Genomic DNA, 20538 nt, shown 5'->3' with positions numbered 1-20538 from the left:
CCTGGGCCGAAGGCAGGCACTAAACCGCTGAGCCCCCTGGCTGCCCATATTTTTAAATCAGAATATAAGGAAATTTAGTGCATGCTAGTGTGTAGATGCAGAAACATTAGCACTAAAGATACTGTTTGCAGCTTGTACTTTCCGGCACTACGTCAGACTCTGTTTTTCATAAAACCCGAAACTGAACACATTCCCACATTCAGAGGTTGGGTGTGTGCTCTGCCCTGTGGCCATGTGTGACGACATTGTGCTCTCTTCTTTCCTTGGTAGAGTTTTCGGTCATGAAGAGGAAGAGAGGCAGGCCCAAGGGGTCCACGAAGAAGCCCAGCGCCGAGGAGGAGCTTGCGGAGAGCATCGTGGGTCCGAGCGAGGACAGTCCACCGGTCCCGGAGGAGGGGAGCAGCCTGGCCCCCGGCAGCTTGGAGTGCAGCAAGTGCTGCCGCAAGTTCTCCAACCCACGCCAGCTCAGAAAGCACATCTGCATCATCGTGCTGAACCTGGGCGAGGAGGACGGAGAAGCAGGTATGGTCGCTGAGGGCCAAGTGCGTCCGTTTCCCCCACACATGTGAACGACGGACGGCAGTCTTTCCTGGGTCAGTTTTGACAGGGAAATCGAGCCCTTACACACAAGTCTCACCTGTCTGGGAGAGTTCCTAGTTTTGGAACGGTCACCATGACAGTGAGTCATCTCTGAGTTGAAGGTGTCCTGCTTGGGTGGTGCCCATGGACTGCAAGTCCCGGGGGTACTTGAGTGGGTGCACTGGGGTCTGCACAGAGGGTGAGATGCGGCGTCTCCCTGGGTGAGCTGACATTCCGGGTGCGACAGCAGGGCTGCACATCACAGAACGTCAGCAGGGAATAAACCCTCAGTGGGGAGACGGCATTCCGATGGGCAGTCGCGGGGAGCCTGCTGTCACGGGCCAGGTGGCACTGGGATGCTGAGGGAGGACATCTCAGAGGATGGATGGGACCGTATGAGCACGAGGGCAGATGTTAGGATGCTCAGCATCTCTGTGATGAAGCTTGATGACCAATGGAGGCCAAGGGCCTGAGTGTGGCGGCATCCTGGAAGCAGCTGAAGGGGATCGGTGCTTCCTCCACCCGTGTTCCTGGCGAGGCCTCCACTTGGAAGCAGCTTCTGAAAGAGGCTGAAGTGGGTGTGACATCACTGTGTTAGAGCACACCTCGTGGGCAGCCTTCTGGGGAAATGAAGCACCACTGCCCTGGGTGGGGGGTACTGGGGAGACCCCTCTACCTTGGGCTCCACTGTCGTCTGGCTCTTGTGCCCACTTGGGAAGTCTTCAGACTGCCTGACCACTGAAGAAGTTCTTACAGTGCGTTGTGCTGTGCTAAGGATGTTACGTGGGAGACTACTCTGGTTAAAATGCTTCCGGCTTTGGAACACAGCTGTCTGGGTGGGAATCCCAGCTACTTCAGCCCTTACCAGCTTCCTTCTGCCTCCATTTCCTCATCTGTAAAATGGTAGTAAAACCCAGCACTCTCACAAATGGTTGCTTTGAGGATGAAATAAGGCAGGACTTAGAAAATGCTCAGAACAGTGCTTGCATAAGAAACGGGCTCAGCAAATGTTAGCTGTAACTTTCTTCCAACAGTACTGTTGTCCTCCTTCCTGTCCTGTAGAGAAGGATAGTTAGATCCTGGGAAATCAGGTCATTTGCCTGGCCAGGGTCCTTCAGTTAGCAAGGGGACCTAGCCTGTGGACCTCAGTTCTCAAGTCCTTTACTATAAACACCCCCCAGCAGTGAAGCAAGACTGTTGGTGTGTAAAATCCCAGCACAGATTGGAGGAATAATTGCATAACTCATCCCTGATGCTTACCCAACATCTCGGTTGGTGGCCGCGGCTCATTGCTACCATCCGTGCAAACTATAGAGAACATGAAACGTCATTCTATCCTATGGAGAACTGCTCTCAGGGGGTACTATGTGAACCCCTTTCTAGGCTGCATGGGCTAGTGCCAATACGAGCATTCAGACGAGGTAAGTCAGTGGGGAAGCAGCTGTCCCAGGGCAGAGCACGTGTCATCACCGTGTGAGACACTTAGCTGGGGAGTGCTCTGGCCTCAGAGCCCAATGCCCACGTGGCAAATAAGATTACTTTTACAAGTGAGATGGTTGAGGGAGGAAGGATTAGGACGGACCTTCCTGCCCCTGAAGAACTAATTTCTGGTGGATTTGTCACCCACTGGCCCTGGGTTATGGAGCTGTTCCCATGCCATGCATTACTCCCTCCCTCCTTTTTTTTCCCACAAATGGTTAATGGTGGTTGCATTGTGTTTGTTTATTACTTTAATCGCAGTATGGATAACAGTGTTACATTAGTTTCAGGTGTGCAACATAGGGATTCAGCAAACCCATACATGTCCGGGTACTCACCACAACTGCCCTCCCGAATCCCACCACCCACCTCCCCTCTGGTGACCATCAGTGTGTTCTCTAGAGCAAGGATCTACTTTTTCGTTTGTCTCTCTTTTTTTCCCCCTTTGTTTTGTTTCTTCCATTCCACACAGGAGTGAAATCATATGGTGTTTGTCTTTCTCTGTTTCACTCAGCATTCATTGTACCCTCTAGCTCCATCCACATCCCTGCAGATGGCAAGAGTTCATTCTTATTATGACTGAGTAATATTCCAATGTGTGTATATAGACCACACCTCCTTTATCCATTCATCTGTCGGTGAACGATTGGGTTGATTCCATAGTTCGGCTCTTTTAGATAACGCTGCTGTAAGCATAAGCATAGGCGTGCATGTATCCCTTTGAATTACTGTTTTTGTATTTTTGGGGGGTAAATACCCAGCAGTGTGATTGCTGGATCATAGAGTAGTTCTATTTTTAAATGTCTGAGGAACCTCCATGCTGTTTTCCAGAGCGGCTGTACCCGTTTGCATTCCCCATGGTGGTTGCGTTTTAATCAGAAGGGCCAGCTGTAGCCTTCAGAGCGGCTCTGTTTGTTCCTGCCTGCCCGAGAATCTGAATCTCTCTCATCATTCAGTGCTGTCTTCTTGAGGATCTGTTTTGTTTTTGTGCCTTCACATGATTCATCCTGTCAGACTCCTTCTGGGAGACTCCGGGGCTTTTTGTACAATTATGGCTGGAAATCAGGGATCTCTTTTGCAAAGCATTCCTGCTGCTGCTTCCTCCAGAGGTCAGACCTGGATCTAACTTGGATGCAGCCTGAGAAGTTCACTCAGATCTGTGGATGTTCTGCACTGCCCTCAGGGTTTTCTTCCAGAAACAAAGTTTTTCAGTGTCTCCCCTTCAGAGTAAAGTGCAAAGTCCTCTCAAGACCCTCAACACAAGGATCTTTCCCTGGAACCCTACGGCATTACTTTTTCTGTGTCCTGTTGTTTGCAATTGATGAAATTTAAGCTATTTCCAATCTTCTGCTGTTGTAAATATTGCTTTAATAAATCTTTCTATATGCATATATATGTGTGTGTGTGTCTGTGTGTGTGCATGTGTATACACACCCACGTACATGTGGATTTGTAGACTTATAACTGTTATTTTTATAGGAGAAATCCCTAGAAATATAACCCCTGGGTCAGAAAGTATATTACTATTGTCAACCCCCCCGCCCTGCCCCGAAAGCTCACACCAGTTCAGATTCCAAAAGTGTCTGACGGTGCCTATTGGATATTGACTTTTTTTTTCTTTTTTAATACCTGGGATGATATAGAAAATACTAAGAGGAAAGTAACAGTAATCCAGAAACTCACTGCCTAGGGGGATTGACTATTAAACCATATAAAAAAGAGAAGAAAGATCCTGCTCAGCTGTGTGTACACATACATTATTTAGAAATGGGGCCATGCATCATGTTCTGTGATTTTAACCCCTTCCCCCCAATGTGGCCAATTGAAGTTTTCATGTCAGTATTTTTTATTGTACAAGCTGTTCCGTAGCTCTCTCTGGATACTCACTGTCTTACAGCTGTTAGGTCATTTAAGTCACAGCAACCTTTAGAAGTAGGCACTGGTGTTATTTCCACTTCACAGAAAGGGAAACTGAGACACAGAGAGGTTCTAAAGCTTGCTTAGACCACACAGCTGTTAAGTGGCAGGCCCAGGTTCCAAACCTGCCTCATTGCAGGGACTGTGCAATGCTTCTTCACCCCAAATGGTCAGTAAATGGAGATTTCTGTCATTTTTAAAGGCCACCCAGCATTTCACCATACATGCAGGCCATACATTTTCCTTCACCGGTTTCTAGTCTATTGGCATTCAAGATTGGTCTTAATTTTTCTCCCTGATTAAAACAACAAGAACAACAACACAGGTGACTGGTCTTAAGCATGCATTTTAATTTTATTATTATATTTGTACTCGTGCTATTATTGCCTTAGGCAAATACCTAGTAATATAATTGTTGGGCCAGTAGGGGCATATTTTACGTTCTGTTGCATGCGTGTACGTTGCCAAGCTTCCCTGCAGACAGCATCTGCCGCTCCCCTTCCCGACACCGGCTTGTACCCTCCTGGGCCCTCTTCACCCTGCGCATTGTCTGTCCTCACCCCTGCCCGTCTCCTAAGATGACGGTTCCCTTTAGTTGTTTGTATTAGCGTCTATGTGGTCATGAGTAGACCTGGTTATAGAGTTATTGGGGATTTGTGCCTTGTGTGTAATTTGGGGTGTTCCTCATCTGTGTCCTTTACTTACTTCCCTTGGGTTGCCGTGTGTGCGGCAGAAAATATTCTCCACAGTTTGTCTTTTCATTTCTTTCTTTCTTTTTTTTTTTTTTATTCATGAGAGAGAGAGAGAAAGAGAGAGGCAGAGACAGGCAGAGGGAGAAGCAGGTTCACCGCACGGAGCCCGGTGCAGGACTCAATCTTGGACCCCGGGATCTGAAGGCAGACACTTAACCGCTGAGTCACCCAGGCATCCCTTGTCTTTCCATTTCATTTGTAGCCTTGCTTTGTTTTCTTTCATGCTTCACTGGAGTTTTAAATATCTGTACTGTCACTCCTGTCGAATGTTCCTTTTAGATTTCTTGCCCTTTTCATCATAGCTGAGAACACTTACCGATACCCCAGAATAATAAAATACATGCTTCTATCTATTCCTTTGTGATTTGTATGGTCTCTTTTATTACCCATGATTTGGATCCATCTGGAAATTGTGGTTTTGTGAAAGTCGTAAAGTAAGACAGTTCTATCAGTAAACACAGGCAAAAGAATTATCTTAATAAATTGGGAGATAAACTATTTCAAATCCTGGGGTCCAGAGAAGAAATAATAAGGGTCTGGCTCAAAGTCTTTAAAAAAGTAAAACTTTGTATTTTGAAGATAATTGCAGATTCACAGGAAGTTGCAAAGATTGTAGAGAAATCTGGTGCCCTTAAACCCGTTTTCCCCCAACGGTTGCATCGTATGGAGTTACGCAGCGTGTGCTTAGACTCAGATGCGGACCATGACCTGTGTGTGCAGCTCCGTGTCATGTCACTCAGGGGGACCCGTGCTCCTGCTGCAGAATCACCCCACTCCCACCCTCGGCAACCGCAGATCTGTCCTCCAGCTCTGTAATTCGGTCATTTCAAAAATCTTACATCTTTTGAATCACATGGTATGTGACCTTTTAAGATTGGCTCAGAAAACCCCCTTTTCAGACTCACTTTCATAGGTTTACAGTTGAGGAAGTTGAAGTCCAGGAGGTGATGATTATCCAGAGTCACACACTGCATTGGAGGTCGGGCCGGGGTGCGACCCCACACCTCTGGACTCCCACTCTGGGGCCAGCCCCGCGGTGTCCCACATCTGTGCCTTCAAACCTGTCTCATTTCCACCTCATGGATGGAGATTTTATTTCATTTCAGTGTACTTCTGTCAGTCTTTTACACTCACCTTATTGGAAACTACCCTGCGTGGTTCCGCTATTTATTTTCCGCTCTGTAATTAGTTAGGTCACATATCCTGCAATGGCAGACGGGAGCAGTCCTTTCTAATAAGATTATCAGCTGCCTCCAGTAATAAGCTGTAGAGAAAACGGCCTCCTATTCCACTGATTTGAGTGACCTAAAAGGACTTTAATTTAACAAATATGAAACAGAAGAGTAGAAGCTCGGGGAGTTTCTCTCTTTCTGGCCCTCATTGAAGCCTCTAAAATATGCAGCAATGACCTTATGCCCGGCTACTTTGCGGCCACCGTCCCTACGTTTGTTCCATGTTTCCTAGTTTGCCAAGCACAACATTACAATTGGGAAAATTCTCGCATAATTGTTTTAATACATGGTCTGTAAAGAGCAGTTTAGTGACATTTCAAACAATTGACCTTGACTCTCTAGCTTGTTAAAACAATAAAAACAACACAAGCCTTTCCCTGCGCTGAACCTGGCAAGTTAAAATAATACTTTTGGTGTGTATTCTATATTTATTTATTTTATTCTGCATTTGAATAGCAAAAGAAACCAGGAAAAGAGATTTCTGTGCCATTATGTGGAACAGCTGGTGTTTCTGAAAAAACAGTTTGCAGCCTGCAGAAATCAATATGTCAATTTTATAAAAGTGACTTCTGAACCTTTGTAAGCTTATTATCTCTGGGGTCCTTTTTTGCAAAGAGAGTTGCAAAAATTTGCCCTTATTCTTGTGGAATCCGTCCCAAAGATGACAAGGCATTTATTTAAGATCTTCCATAAGATGCACCTATAATCTTCATGGAGGTCTTTTTAGAACAATGTTTCAAGTGCCTTCTGCTGTATTTGTGTTAGCAAAACAGCGGACTTGGTAAGAGCCGCTGTGATTGAAAACGGTTTTGGGTGAGTTGTGTTTGAAGATTTGCAGGCGTGAAGGAAGGGCAGTGTCAGTCTCTGAATATGACGCCTTTCTCCGTGGAGAGTTGTGTAATGGTGATGACTGTTTGCTTTTGCTGCCTGTAAACCCCGGTTTCACCTGTGCACCCGTCAGGTGGATGGAAGCCTGGAGGTCATGCAGCACAGCGGTCTCTGGAAACACTCTGGCTTTCTGCGTGCTGGGAAGTGTGGGCACGTGTGCTGGCTCTGTTCACATTCCGTCCCCGTGACACCTCGAGCTCCTAACTCCCTCCTCCCTCTCCAGCTGCCCCTGTTCCTGCTGCTTTGTGAGCTTCAGTTCTTCTGCTCGTCACGTCGTGTCGCTGTCGCTGAGCCTGTCAGTCCGCGTAGGCCACGTCACGCCCTTACAACAAAGCCTCTCCCGCATTGCCTTGGCCCTAACAGAACCAGGTTCACGTTCTCCTTCGGACAGGACGCCTACTGCAGGTGCTCAGAGGCTCTGCTCACTCAGGGTCCCAGACAGAGCAGCCACCACTTGCACATGGCTGGTCACTGTGCAAGAAGGGAGAAGAGCCCTGGATGGTTTCCCCTAAGCCTGGAAGTGACACCTGCCACTTCTGCTTGTGCATTTCATTGGCCAGAACTGATGACATGGCCCCACTGACTTTGAGGGTCCAGAAAGTGTAGCTGTGCACATGCCCGGGTTGGGGGAGAACGGGAGATTTTTGATGACTGTCACTAGTGACTGCTGTGTGCATCCTGTACACAGCGTGGAACTCACCCCCTCTCTGGGCTCTGACTTGCAGACATCCTCCATGGCCAGACCCTCTCCTGAGCTTGCAGTCAGTTTGGGTGCCCCATAGGCAGCATAAACTCTGTGGCACGTTTGGTGTGGTGCTTGTTGTCTATCTCCTTATAAATGGACCCCCTCCCCCCATATTCCAACTTGGTGACTGTCCCCACTGTCCAGATGTCCCACCCCTCACATTTGTCACTTGCCACGGTCAGTTGACTTTTTCTCCATCTGTGCTGTGCTTCTTAGAGGTTAAGCCCCATTATCTCTTCCACAGACTCTTGTGACAGCTCTGTTCTACTCTGCCCTTCTGTTCCCATCCATGGTCTGTGTACACCGGTGATTTGAAAACACATCCCTGATACATATATTCCTTTATTTACTAATAAGTTGCATTTTTAAAATTTAAAAACCATCTTACAGGGTCCTTGCTGTAGGCCTACCACTATTCTGAGTGTCTTACAAATATTAATTTATTTCCTCTTCATAAAAACCCCATGAGGTAGTTACTAGTTTTGTCCCCATTTCACAGAGTAGGAAACTGAGACAGGCATCCTACCCAATGTTGCATGGTAGTAAGTAGTAGGCCTGAGATGGGAGCCCAGGCATTTTGGCTCAAGTACACATTTGCTGTAAGAGTTTATTATAGACACTTTACGTATGTAAACTATAAAATTCACAAGGATATGGTAAGAAAGGAAAAGAGGAATCCTATTTTCTTCCCAAATATCAGTCGATTGTTTTAGGCACGTGTTGGGTGTGTGTGTAGACATCTCTCTGAAGTGCAGACTGGTCACATCCCTTCCCCAGAGACAGACCACCGTGCCCACCCCTGTTCACAGACAGGCTGAGCTCATCATGAGCCTGCTAGGTCATTTATGCATAAACCTGACAGCTGCCCCCTGCCCAGTACCCCTCCCATGTTGCCCACCTATGACTCTGTTACAAACTTCCAGAGGCCCCAGAACCCTGTACTTGCAGTCTCTTGTATGTGTTCCCTTTGCCTAGAAAGGGAACCTCTGCCCTCTGAATAGCCACACTCATCTGCAGCCCCTAAGCCTCCTGGGCCCTATGCCATCCCTTTGCCTTTGCACACCCATCCCTTCTCTGGGATGCCAGAGCCCTCTCGTGTGTCAGCAGATTCTTACTCACCTGTCGCCTCTGACCTCATTCATTTTGCAGGCTGGTTGAGTGTGCCCTTCCTTGTCCTCAGCCTCTGTCCCCCAGAAGCCCAGGCTACTCACTCCAGGCCATGTGTGTCTCCTCATGTTAGGAGTGTCGTTTGTGTGTGTGTCTCCCCACATGCTGATAGCTCAGCAAGCAGGATCCCATACTGTCCCCAGAGTCTGGTGCCCTGCACATGGCCTAGAATCATTCATACTCTCCTCTCTGCCAAAATCTAGAGCCAGACTCTACTTCTTTATGGATTTGACACAAAGAGACATAATGCACTTTGTGTGGGTATCTCATTTCACTGTTCTCTTTCCAGTGTTTACATCAGGGCCTGGAACACAGGAAGTGAGTAAATGCATGAATCCTCTAGATCAGAAACTAGGGCTGACAGTGTCTAATGGGCAGCAAACTCAAAGTTAGTTTTTCTGATTTCCACATATATTTCTATGTGATGTGGGGCAGATGACATGGATGAGGTCCTGGTACATGTTGACTGGCCATCCATACCTGCTAACGGTCATTTCTGGACTCTGTGTTCTTTACATTTTGGGTTTCGTCCCCCTTTTTCCCACCTGTATTTGATGGTTGCCCATGAATATTACTTCTCACTTGCTGGTACTTCTCAGTCATTGGAAATAGAAACCTGAGTCACCCTTAATTCCTCCTTTGATCTCACCCCAGACCAAATGAACTGTCACTGAGCCCTGCTGGCTTTTGCCTCCCCCTTAGCCATTCTGGGGCCCCCAGTCTCCTTGCTGCCCTTCCTCCCTGTCCCAGGTCTAGCTTTCTCATCACTCTCAAGCACTTTTACCCATAGCCCTTGGATTGATCACTCCACTTCTCAACTGGCCCCCTAGACAGCCTCCCTTAACAGAGTGGTGTCAAATGCAAAGGTGACTTGTTGCTTTCCTATTGAGCATCCTCCCATGGCCTCCCTGCCCCTGCGAGGAGGGTTCTCCCCCTGCCCTGAGCTGCATCTGGGCTGCTGCTCTGCACAGTTGTGCTCATTTGTCCCCTGGCTCCTTTGGTGCAGGCAACTTTTTCTACTTAGAGGGCTCCCTCATCCTTCTCCACCCCCTGAGCCAGCCAGCTCACTCCCCAGGGCCAGCACCTCACCATGGAGGCTATTGGCAAATGTCTGCCCAGTGACAGTACCTGCACATGATCTTCGTTATTACCCCAGTAGCTTCTGAAACTAAATGAAGTTCAGATGGATGATAACAGGATATGTGATTGGAGTTCTTTAGAGAAGGAAGACAGTGTGGGACCCCTAGCCAGGAACCCATAGGGAGCTCTAGAGCAGGCACCAGAGATGGGTATGATTCAGGCTGCTAAGTTTCACAGGTGTTTGTGTACGTCCTCGCAGAATTTCCAGAGGCAAGGTAGTCGGGAACTTCCATGGGTCTGTAGGATCCTAGATCCAGGTCAGCAGGACCCCGATGCTTACGGGCCCTGGCCATACACCACAGTGATGTGTCGTCCTTGTGTGTGCCCAGCTGTGCCAGCTGCCTCCAGGGCACTGAGTATCTGTTCTGATCCTCCTGCTGGATGCCAGATAAAACCTCCCATCCTGCTGGTAATTAAGTCTCCCAGTGTGAGCCACAGAAGTCACAAGGAGAGCTGGCACTGTGTACTCGGCTCTCTCTGCTCCTGACTTGCTGTGTCTTGGGCTACCAGGGGCCCCTCAGAGCCTCTTTTTTTTTTAATTTTTTTTTTATTTTTTGTGGTGGGAGCAAGGAACTAACAAAATCACACTTAAGCAGCAGGACTTTAAGGTAAGACTTTTTTTTTTTTTTTTTTTAAGGTAGGACTTTTGAATGAGGACTTTCTTGTTCAGGATCCTGGAGGCCCTCTGGGGCCGTGCTTGTGCTGGCTGGCGGGGCAAGTCTGTTCTGCTGTGTCAGGAGGCAAAGGTTGTAGCCCATTGCATTCTGCTGTGTGAAGTTCAGCGGGCTGCCTGCTGCGTCCTGCCGCGGAGGGCCTCGATAGGGTGTGATGGATTCTGTGGCACAATAGGCCTTCACTCTAATTGATGCCTTTTCCCAAGACAAGGAGCCACCATGCATCGTGACCTCAGTTTGAAAAGGAGTGCTCTCTCTCCCCTGGAAACCCCTGATTGCTAAGTACCGGGATGGGTGGCCCATGGTGCATGGCCCAAAGCTTTCAAAGCCAGATGTACTGCTGTGCCTGGTGCTTCTAATCTGCCAAGGAGGCCGGCTAAAGTGGAGGGCTGAGATCCCCACAGCAGGCAGATTCTCTTCTTTTTCTCCTACTAATTCCTAGGCTTGTGCTGTGGTTGGGTGCCAAGCCAGACTTTGGGGATCAGAGTTGAGTAAGATGAGTCTCCTCCCTTGAGCAGCTGAGTGTCTGAAAACGGGGACAGGGGGTTGAAGAAATAACAAAAGATAATGAATGGGCCAAACCGGTGCAGAGGAGGCAAGGCAGGGCCACATGTCTGTGGGGTACATCCTGGAGGGCTTCCTGAGGAGGGGGCCTGAACTGCATGTCTGAACGTGACTTGGCATTTTTGTGGAGAGAAGCTGAGGTAGGCACTTCCTTGAGGATGGCTGAAGCACAAGCCTGCAGGTGCAATGATGTAACGGGAATAGGGGTCATGTGGAAAACAAAGGCTTCGTGCTGTTCACGTGCTTCTTTTCATAGCTGTCCCTCCGTGGGGACATTGCTGGAAGTAGATGCTTGCCTGGCTTTCCTTGGGAGCAAGTCCGCCAGGAAGATGTGAGAAAGCCTGAGGGGAAGAGCAAAGACAAGAGTGATGCGTATTCAGCAGGTCCGCTGGAATTATTGTGGGCTAATAAGTTCCTTAACTTGCTGTTTCTAGCAGCGTGGACTGAATTGGTGCCAGAGTCCCAGAATATAATCCCTTATCAGTCTGCTGTTCTGACAAGTGTTCTGAGCTTTTTATTAATGTGGCTGATAACACTTTAGTCTCTGGGGCGTTCTGAGATTTAATTAGTTCTTGGGCAATTTAGAATAGGTACTTGAGAATATTAGTGCAGCGTTAATTATAAATGAGTGCATATGAGCTAATTTCTTCAAATGTATGATTGCATGTACACTTAACTTTTCATCTGCTCTCTGCCAGGTCAACCTGTGTGGGTTGAGTGTTGTCATTACCTGTAGGGGACTCTGTGAAGTCCTGTGGGGAATTGGAGGATACAAACACAGACACAGATCCCACTTGCTAAGAGTGTAGAGTTGGAAAATGGAGCACCATCCCTCCCGAAGGAACCCCTTTGGGACAGGAGGGGATGGTGAGTGAGCAAGGAGCAAGGAGCAAGGAGATCTTGTATCAGAGGGACTTAGTTTTTCTTTGTAAGGTCAGAGAAGATCAACAGAGTCAAGGCTGCGTGTGCCTGTGTGTGTGTGTGTGTGTGTGTGTGTGGTTAGAGAAGCGTTTTGATTGAGAAGCTGCTGACTGTGGTGGTTGCTGGCGCTGTGATGGCAAGTAAACAGAAGTTCACGCAGTAAACTTGTTCAGAGCTTAATGATCCAGGCAGAAAATGATACCAGCATTTTGAGGTAAGCGTGAGGAGCACCTGTAGAGGTTACACAGGGTCCGAAGGGAGCTCAGAATAGTTGCTGTGCAAGCAGCCTGGGAGGGCAGGGTGAGAGTCAGAGAGGGCTTGGGTAGAGGTTTGAAGGCCTCATGGGTCTCATATTCCAAGGAGTGGGGGTACAAGTAGAAATTGGAGGAGGAGGGGAGTACCAGCACTGGCAGGGGCATCAGCATTCCTTAAGGCTCAGAGGAGCCTCCCAGCCACATGTGGTCAGTGGGACATGGTGGGGGTCTGGTGCCATGGTCCTAGTGAGGCTCTACGGTCTCTGAACCCAGCAGTGGCAATGGAAGTGGAAAGAAGCGGGCGTATTCTAGAGCTTGGGTGGAAGTGTGAGTCCCAGGGCCTGGGCAAAGGTTGGAGTGCATGGGAAGAAAGGCAGAGTGAGTAGGAGGTGGCCTTGGTTTTTGGCTTGGGTGCTGGGGTGGAGGATGGGCCCTGCCAATCTTGAGAACCCAGGGGAGAAGCAGGCTTGGGCAAGAGAGGACATGTTACTTCTGGTCATGTGTTGAGTTTGACGGACTGTGGGTGTCCAAAGGGCTGTTTCTACCTGGCTGTGGAGCCGGCAGGAGGGCTGGACTGGAGCCCTCAGCTGTGGGGCCTTCAGCGAGTGAGGGCACCAGTGGATGGTCATCCGGGAGTGGGCAGAAGTTCCTGAAGACCTTGCTGCTGGGCATCCAGTGGGACAGGAAGGCAGGAAGGCTTCCTGTGAGGGGGGAGGACAGTCATCCATGGTAAGTCAGGCAGGGAGATGAAATGAGATGAAGCTGGGATAAGGCCGTTGGTCTTGGGGCTTGAGAGTGTGGCTCATGCTGACCTATAGATGAGATGAGGCTCGGAAAGAGCCATCTAAGATGACCAAAAGGATCACGGAGCCAGTGGGATGTGCTGGGAAGCTGATGGCATGCTTGAATTGACACCTTGAACGTTTAATAAAGGGATCCTTTATTAAAGGATTAGGTCCTGCGGGAGACTGGACAGTAGGGCAGCGAGGTGTTGTTAACACCCTAGGTGTGGAGGCAGCAGGGAGAGTGGTCCCCAGAACTCCAAGGGCCAGCCTTTGGTAGAAAATGAAACAACCTCAGATGAGCCAGGAGCGGGGAGTCCGAGGATGAACTGCACCCAACCCCATCTCCTGCCGCGGCCTCCATGGACCAAACCCGGGGGAAGCCATAGGGCAGGGGAGCACCCGCAGGACCCTCACAGGCAGCTGGGTACAGGATGGAGGGGCAGTGCCTAGAGGGGCAAATGGGAACTTCTTGGAATACTGAGCATCCTGGATTTCTGCTCGTTGTCTTTAAAATGGGACAAATGTTGGGTCTCTGCTCCTGAAGCGACACTGCCTCTGGTTTTGTGGTCTAAGCACCTCCTGCGTGTGAGGGCAGCAGGCCCTGTGGTAGAAGGGTAGGGTGGGGTTGGGGAGGGTCTCAGCTCCGTGGGCGTGCACGCCCATCTGTGAACATCTCCTTCCACATCCGGCTTCACAGTCCACTTTGTGCCATTGCTCTTTTAAACACAATCTTTTCAAAAGGAAATGAAATACAAAGAATTACGTTAACGTGCTGGGGTTGAAGAGCAATAATGCACGATGTCAAAGAATTAAAAGTAATAGTTCCCAGAAGGCCAGTGACTCAGCAGAATGCCCGGGACCGGGGGTGGGGGAGGCGGGCGCCCCGCTACAGCGCTCTGTACTAGCCCACTGCGAACGGAACCCTGAGGACCCGTAATCCCAGTCCCAGACCCGAGTCGGGTGTGCAGTCATCGGCCCCACGGCATCCCCCAGGGATGACTGCGCAAGCCTCACCGGGCCACCTTTCCCTCGCTTGAGCCTCAGAGTGACTCGCTTTGCACACGCAGAACATACTTAAGTTTAGAGAGTTTCTGACCCATCCAGCTGAGAGGCAGATTGTGGCTCGCATACCCTGTCCTCCGCTGTGGACCCTCAGAGGGATGACTGTGGTTGAAGTGCCATTTGACGCGGCCCCTCTTCGTGCATCTCATGCACTAGTGTTCAAGCTGTTTCCAGGGCCCTTCAGAGGTGTCTGCTGCTTAGGGATGGACGGCCGAGGGGGGTGGGGGGGCATGGGGAATGTGGCAAGGGGGACCCCACCCACACTAACCAAAGTCATGCCCCTTTATTGATTGTTTACATTATAATTGCTTAAATAATTCACTTGAAAAGCGTCCTGCTGCTAAGACCATTCGAGAAGCACCATCCTAAGGCAGCGAGGCTCACACTGGGATTCTGTGCCAGGAGGTGGCGTGAAATGGCTGATCAAGGGCCCCTCCGCCGAGGGCCTTGCGTTCCGGGAGAGTGCATTTATTAGAGCCTCGCAGCAAAAAGTGAAGCTTAAAAAGATGGGTAAGAAAGACACACTGCACATGATGGAGTTACAGGTGCTAATGCCCAGGCAAGTGCCCTGCTGTAGGGTACCACGCCGTTACCAGAGTGGCGTCGATCCTCTCTCTGTCCTGATCGGTGACCAGGGACAAATGCCAGACAGACACAGGACAGTGTCGGATGCTGCTGAGGGGGTTGATGCTGACCTTTCCTCCTGTGGCCGGGCAGGCCTCCCCGGGACGGCCCTTCAGGACCTGCTGGGGTTGGATAGTGTCCGGTCCAGTCTGCTTGTCCAGCACGTCAGGTGGATTTCAGCCATCAATCGATCTCATTAAAACTATGTCCTGTTTTTCTGTTGGAGAAAGAGCCTTTTCTAGAGCTCAGGGGAGATATTTTAGAGTTCTCATACAATCTGAAGACAAAATACTACTGTAAAATGGATTGTGTAATTAACACCTGCACACAAAAGCAGGCTATTTGGACGATGGTTCACCTTAAAAAGAGCACATAGAGGACTTGGGGTGTGATCTGGCTGCCTCCCCACGGTCCCCATCTGCTCATGAAAAGATGCCAACTTGCTGGCCACTTCTCATCAGGCTCCCTGTGTTAGGCCCAGGGGGTCATCCGGGCGTTCTCTGAAATGAGGGTGAGTAAATTATCTACAAGTACCCATCGGTGTTGGGCTGGGAGGCTGGCTGGTGGGCAGCTGGGGTTCTCTGAGTGTCAGCGTCCCACCGTCCCAGAAGAGCCACCTTGTGTATCATCAGGGCCCTTTGTCTCCGTGCAGAGAGCATAGGCCTTTCCCTGTGTGAACGGAACCGAAACTCTGGTTTTCTTTACATTCCAAGAATCACCTCTTCCTAGCAGGGAGCATGGCTGGAGAGCAGGGGCTGTGGGCCACCAACATCTACAGGCCACGGTGGGATTTTAAATGCTCGGCCCCGGGTGCAGTCTGTTGCAGCAGGGCGGCCAGCTGTGTGGTCAAGTGCACAGTGTGCCTTCCTGCGGCAGGTGGGTGGTGGGGGGTGTGTGATTGGGAGCAAATGGCCCCTTGCTGCCTGTGGGGACTCAACTGAAGGTACACCCAGCCATGCCAGCCTTTATGTCCTGCCCCTACCCACCTAGCCTTCTGCACGCGGGTGGGCCAGGCCTCGTTGGAGGGGAGTGGGCTAGGAGGAAAGAGGTTATTTGGGGGCAGTGTTTGGGTGCTGAGATGCATGCCTGCCAAGCACTTTCCCAGGGACAGAGCAGAGAGATGGGTGTGCAGATCACTTCTCGGCCCAGTGGCCAGGCCCATCTGTCCTCTCGGTCGCCTTGAGATGACATTAGGCTCCACCATGGAGCCCGGCTGTTCATTTGGTTCCTGTCCATGCACTCTGTTCTTTTTCTGCGCCCATCAGGGGCAGGAGTGAGCAGTGGGAAGCTCTTGCTCTGTTGCAATGGACTCAGGTATGATGTTGGGTCTGCCACCTAATGGGGGAGGGTCTCTCGGTCCTGTCGCCGCTTCCCCCCTCACTGAGCCGGCCTAGGGACAGAGCAAGTTCATAAGGGCCCGAGGACAGAAGGAGGTGGCGACCTGTGTAGCATGCTAAGGGTTGGGGTGGTGGTCAGTGTTTGCTCGTCTGTCATCTGTCGAGTGGGTGAGCTTCGGATTCTCTGGGGGCAGGAACAGCCTGGCTCTTCTCTGGGTTCCCAGAGCCTGGCACAGGGCCAGGCATCCAAGGGGCCTTCACTTGTTCTCTGGTTAATGAATGACTGACTTGCCCACTGGGTGAAGTGTGAGGCCCTGTTGTCTCCACTTTACCAGGTCCCTAGGCGTCCTGCAAAATGGGCTACATCCTGCCCTGCTTCGTTGCACTCACATCACTGGGGGGTGGGGGTGGGGGTGGGGAGGGATGGGGGGAACAGATACGACCAAGCCGCAAGTGAATAAATAGCCCATGTCACAGTGACGGTTCTCATCATTAGGAAATTTTGCATGAGTTGTGTTCGTTACATCGTGACTAGAGTGCTAGCCTCTGCACTGTGTGGACATTTAGACCTACCCGGCCTCCAGGTGCTTGATTACCTTCTAACATTCTATGTAATTGGCCTATTTATTATGCTTTAAATATATTGAATGTCCCCGCTAGCACATGAATTCCAGGAGGCAGGGATCTTTCTCTGTTTTGTACACACGGTGTCCCGAATGCCTGGGACGGTACCTGGTGCTCCCTAAGTGTCTGTTGGATGACCTGTGGCAAGTAAAGAACAAATACATTCTGTCGTCCTTTGATAATTCCAAGGAAATATTTATTTCTCTTGGGCAGAAATGATGTTTTGTTTAAGAGTTACAGATGTGGGAAAATGAGAAGATGTGGGAAAATAGGGAAAGCGAGAAGTCAACTTACAAAGAGAATGCTTTATTAAGTGGTATAGAAAATTATTGTTGAACTTGCTATTAGACATAGAAATTCTGTTTTCAGAAGACCAATGCTTGACATGAATATTTAACCAGAGTGAGGAGAGAATAAGTAGCAAGCAGGCAGACAAACTGAAGAGACAGGCTCTGAAGTCAAACCCACAGTTGCCTTGGCCCATCCAGGCCACAGCCACAGAGCGTCATGAAAGTAAAAGCGAACGTGTCCACAGAGGCTGGTGGTTTAACTGGCCTCAGGTTCCAGCAGTGTTGGGTCTAGAGCGAGTGTGCCCAAAGGACGGGGAGTCCTGGGAGAGTTTGGGTGGCAGATGTGGGTGGAGAGCCAGGACTTTGCAGGGAAGGTTCCTTGGGGAACCTTCCTAGGGGGCCTTGGGGCTCTCTCCTCCCCCGACTTTCAGAGGACCAGTGATGCTGGCAGTAGGACCTGTGCCGATTATTACCAGCAGAGACTGGAACCCAGACTCCTCCGTGCTGCAGCAATGCTACACACCCCAGATGCAGATGCACCAGAGGAGGAGATTGGAGTGGAGGGAGACTTGAGAAGCAGGCGGCCTGGGGAGGAGGCAGGGAGGCACTCAGATGTGCCTAACACCGTGCTCCTCTGAAGAGTGGCTGGTCTGGTCACCCAGGAATGTGGCTGTCTGCAAAATGCCCTTCACCCTGTGTTTCCCGTAAGGCTCATAGCATCGGATTTGCTCATGATAGTCACGGTTGAGACTGTCTACAATTTACTTTCTCAAGCCCAGTTAATAAATCAAAGCTCCGAGGGCTCTCACGTGTGTCCAGGAGAGACTGGGCAAGGCTGCTTGTTTCCCAGCAAGTCACCATGAAGCCGTCTAGGTGTGATAGTGAGAGTTTAACAGGGGAGACAGCTTTCCTTTGAGTTGGTGGGGTAGCCACGGCCTGATGACAGGCAGCTGTCTGAAGTGACTCTATCTTTAGGATCACTGAATCTACGGTGGCCCCCAGATTCTTGCTGTTGCTCTTAGCATGCTGCTGTGTCATTGCCCGACATATTTTAAATTTTAATCATTGCTCATGCCAATGGAGCACATTATGTTAGATATTTGTTCAGTTTGCATGGCAGAGTGTTTAGAAATCTTAAAGCTACACCCAAAATCAAGATATTTTGGGAAGACTTCGAGTACTTTCAGCAGAGGAGGAGGGTTTTGTTTGTTGCAAGAATGTGCGGGTGAGGGCTCCCTCACAGGTCTCTCTGCGGAGAGCTGAGTTCTCACTCTGGATAGAATCTGTTCTGAGAGGGATGTATAGAAGGACAAGCCTAGCAGATGCTGAGGGGTAGGGGTAGGGAGGCTTGTGCCCCTAGATTGCCTCTGCCTCCAGACCTTATTACTAATGCATGAGCCTGCGATGGTCTGAATGTGTCCCCCGGACCCTTTCTCCCTCCACAATTCTGGATGCTGAGATCCTAACTCCCAAAGATGACAGTATCGAAAGGTGGGGCGTTTGGGAGATGATTGGGTCTTGAGGGCCATGCCCTCATGAATGGGGTTAGTCCTTCATCGGAGAGGCCTCAGGAGCCCCTCGCCCCCTCCTCCACCTGAGGACAGCAGCCCCTCGCCCCCTCCTCCACCTGAGACCAAATCTGCCTTGATCCCTGACTTCTAGTGTCCCGAGCCATGAGGAACAGACGTCTGTTGTTTTTAAGATCCCAGTCTGTGGCAGCAGCCCGAACTAAGCCTGTCAGGGTCGACTGTGAAGGCAGGTGGATGAGAATGGTTTTGAGGGTGTGGTGTGGCGTGAAGAGTCTTCAGGGCAGCATCTCAGGTGTTCCCAGGAGAAGGTAGAGATGACGATATTTAGTGTGTGCTGGGACTTGACTGTGAGCTGTTTCCTTTCGTCCTCAAAGCAGTCAGTCCTTGGTGGTCCCTGTCATTATTTTATTTTTTCTGAGCGATTTTATGGAGGTTAATCAGTTTTCCAAAGTCACACTATAAGTGGTTGAGACTCGATGCCACCCAGTCAAGTCCAGCTCCTGCTCACCCCCGACTTGGGGGGTGCTGGATGTGCCCTCCAGCGGACCCTTTGCAGCGTGGCTCACCAGCAGCCGTGCATATGATATACTACTGGCACCTGTCATGGAGCTATTGGATTTCAGAAGGAAAAAGAAACCAGAGGGAATGTAGGCATTAGCTGGGACGAAATGGAAAGTTTAAGAAGTAACTCAGAGGATTCAGGTGAGTATCTAGAAACAGCGTACGGAAGTCTGCAATGCAGGCGGGTGGAAATAGCAAGCCCTTGGGAGAGCGCACACCAGCATGACCTCCAGGCTGAGCCCACGAGGCATTTCAACAGAGAAAAGACCTCTTGGGAGAGTGCAAGGAGGGCTCCAGTGAGGATCCAGGGAAGTTGAGGAACAAGCAGAGCAGGTCAGGTGTTCAAATGGGAGTGAGCACATGGCTAGCAAGGCTTTTATTCAGATATTCACCCTTTCTCTCCATTCTCCCTCCTTTCCATGAAAGACAAGTATTGAACACCTACATGTGTGCTAGAGCTGTGGCTGCAAATGAAAAATAGGTAGTAGTGGCGGCTCTGAGAGCGGGGCCAGGGCCTGAGGAGCATGGCTCGCAGGAACCCCATAAACAACCTGTGATCGCTCTACGTAGCTGTCTGCATTTGTAGCCCAGGGTCTCTGGGTGGCATCGAGGGTCATCGTGGTCTGTGTCTGCCTCTCGGCCTGCCACTCTCATTTGTGGTGTTTTACCTGGAATTAAGTGCTGCTCCCTGAACGCGTGCGCTGCTTTGTCTTTGGAAACTGTGTTCTTTCCATGGTGCTCCATTGCTCGAGGGATCATGTCCCACCTCCAAGAATCATTTCCGAGGCCACTGAGGACAGTGTTCACCATGTGGTGCCTGAATCAGTGGGAAAACATATCGCATGTTGACCTGGGAAGCTCTTGAGAATGGAATGTAGCTGAATGGGCTGCAGTTCCACATTGCATGAGGCCACGGAGAATTGAGGAAGGATGTGCATTTGGGGCAGCCTCCAGTGGGGAGTGTCTTAGCGTCTGTTCCCAACCAATGAGGGTTGAGGGCTGCCTCCCATCATATTGAGCCGTCTACACTTCTGGGCTCAGCTAGGACACCAAAGGGGGCCCTGTGGAGCAGCAGGATTGGGGGATGCCCCCAGGGTTTCCAAGTCTAGGGGTTTCTTAGGCTTTAATCTGATCAGTCCTCCCTGTGTCTGTCACTCAGTCAGGTTTTTGTCACCTATCTGCCACTCAGGAAAGGGTGGAGGGCCCCTCCCGGGGTGGTATAAAATCCTTTTAAGGGTAGTTTCCTCTTGGGGGTGGGGGTTTGTCTCTGCCTGCCTTTCTCCCAGCTGTCCTTTATCCCTGTGAGTGAAGGGCTTAGCATTTAGAGATACAAAGGTTGCCTGGTCTGACCTCCCAGGAGTGCAGTCTTCCCCACAGCATCATGAACGGTAGCTGAAGCTTCCTTGAAAACCGT

General features: G+C 50.2%; 1 protein-coding gene across 1 annotated transcript in view; it reads left to right on the top strand.

Moving 5' to 3' along the window:
- The window catches only part of ZFAT (zinc finger and AT-hook domain containing), a 188165-nt gene that overhangs the window by 43187 nt on the left and 124440 nt on the right, over positions 1 to 20538 (top strand). Inside the window, 1 exon segment of the mRNA XM_025450143.3 lies at positions 271 to 522. Coding sequence (XP_025305928.3) covers positions 271 to 522 — 252 coding nt within the window.

This window comes from Canis lupus, chromosome 13 (genome assembly GCF_003254725.2).
Source record: "Canis lupus dingo isolate Sandy chromosome 13, ASM325472v2, whole genome shotgun sequence".
Taxonomy (NCBI): Eukaryota; Metazoa; Chordata; class Mammalia; order Carnivora; family Canidae; genus Canis; species Canis lupus.
Note: the sequence above shows the minus strand (reverse complement) of the source record. Positions and strands in the feature narration are given on the sequence as shown.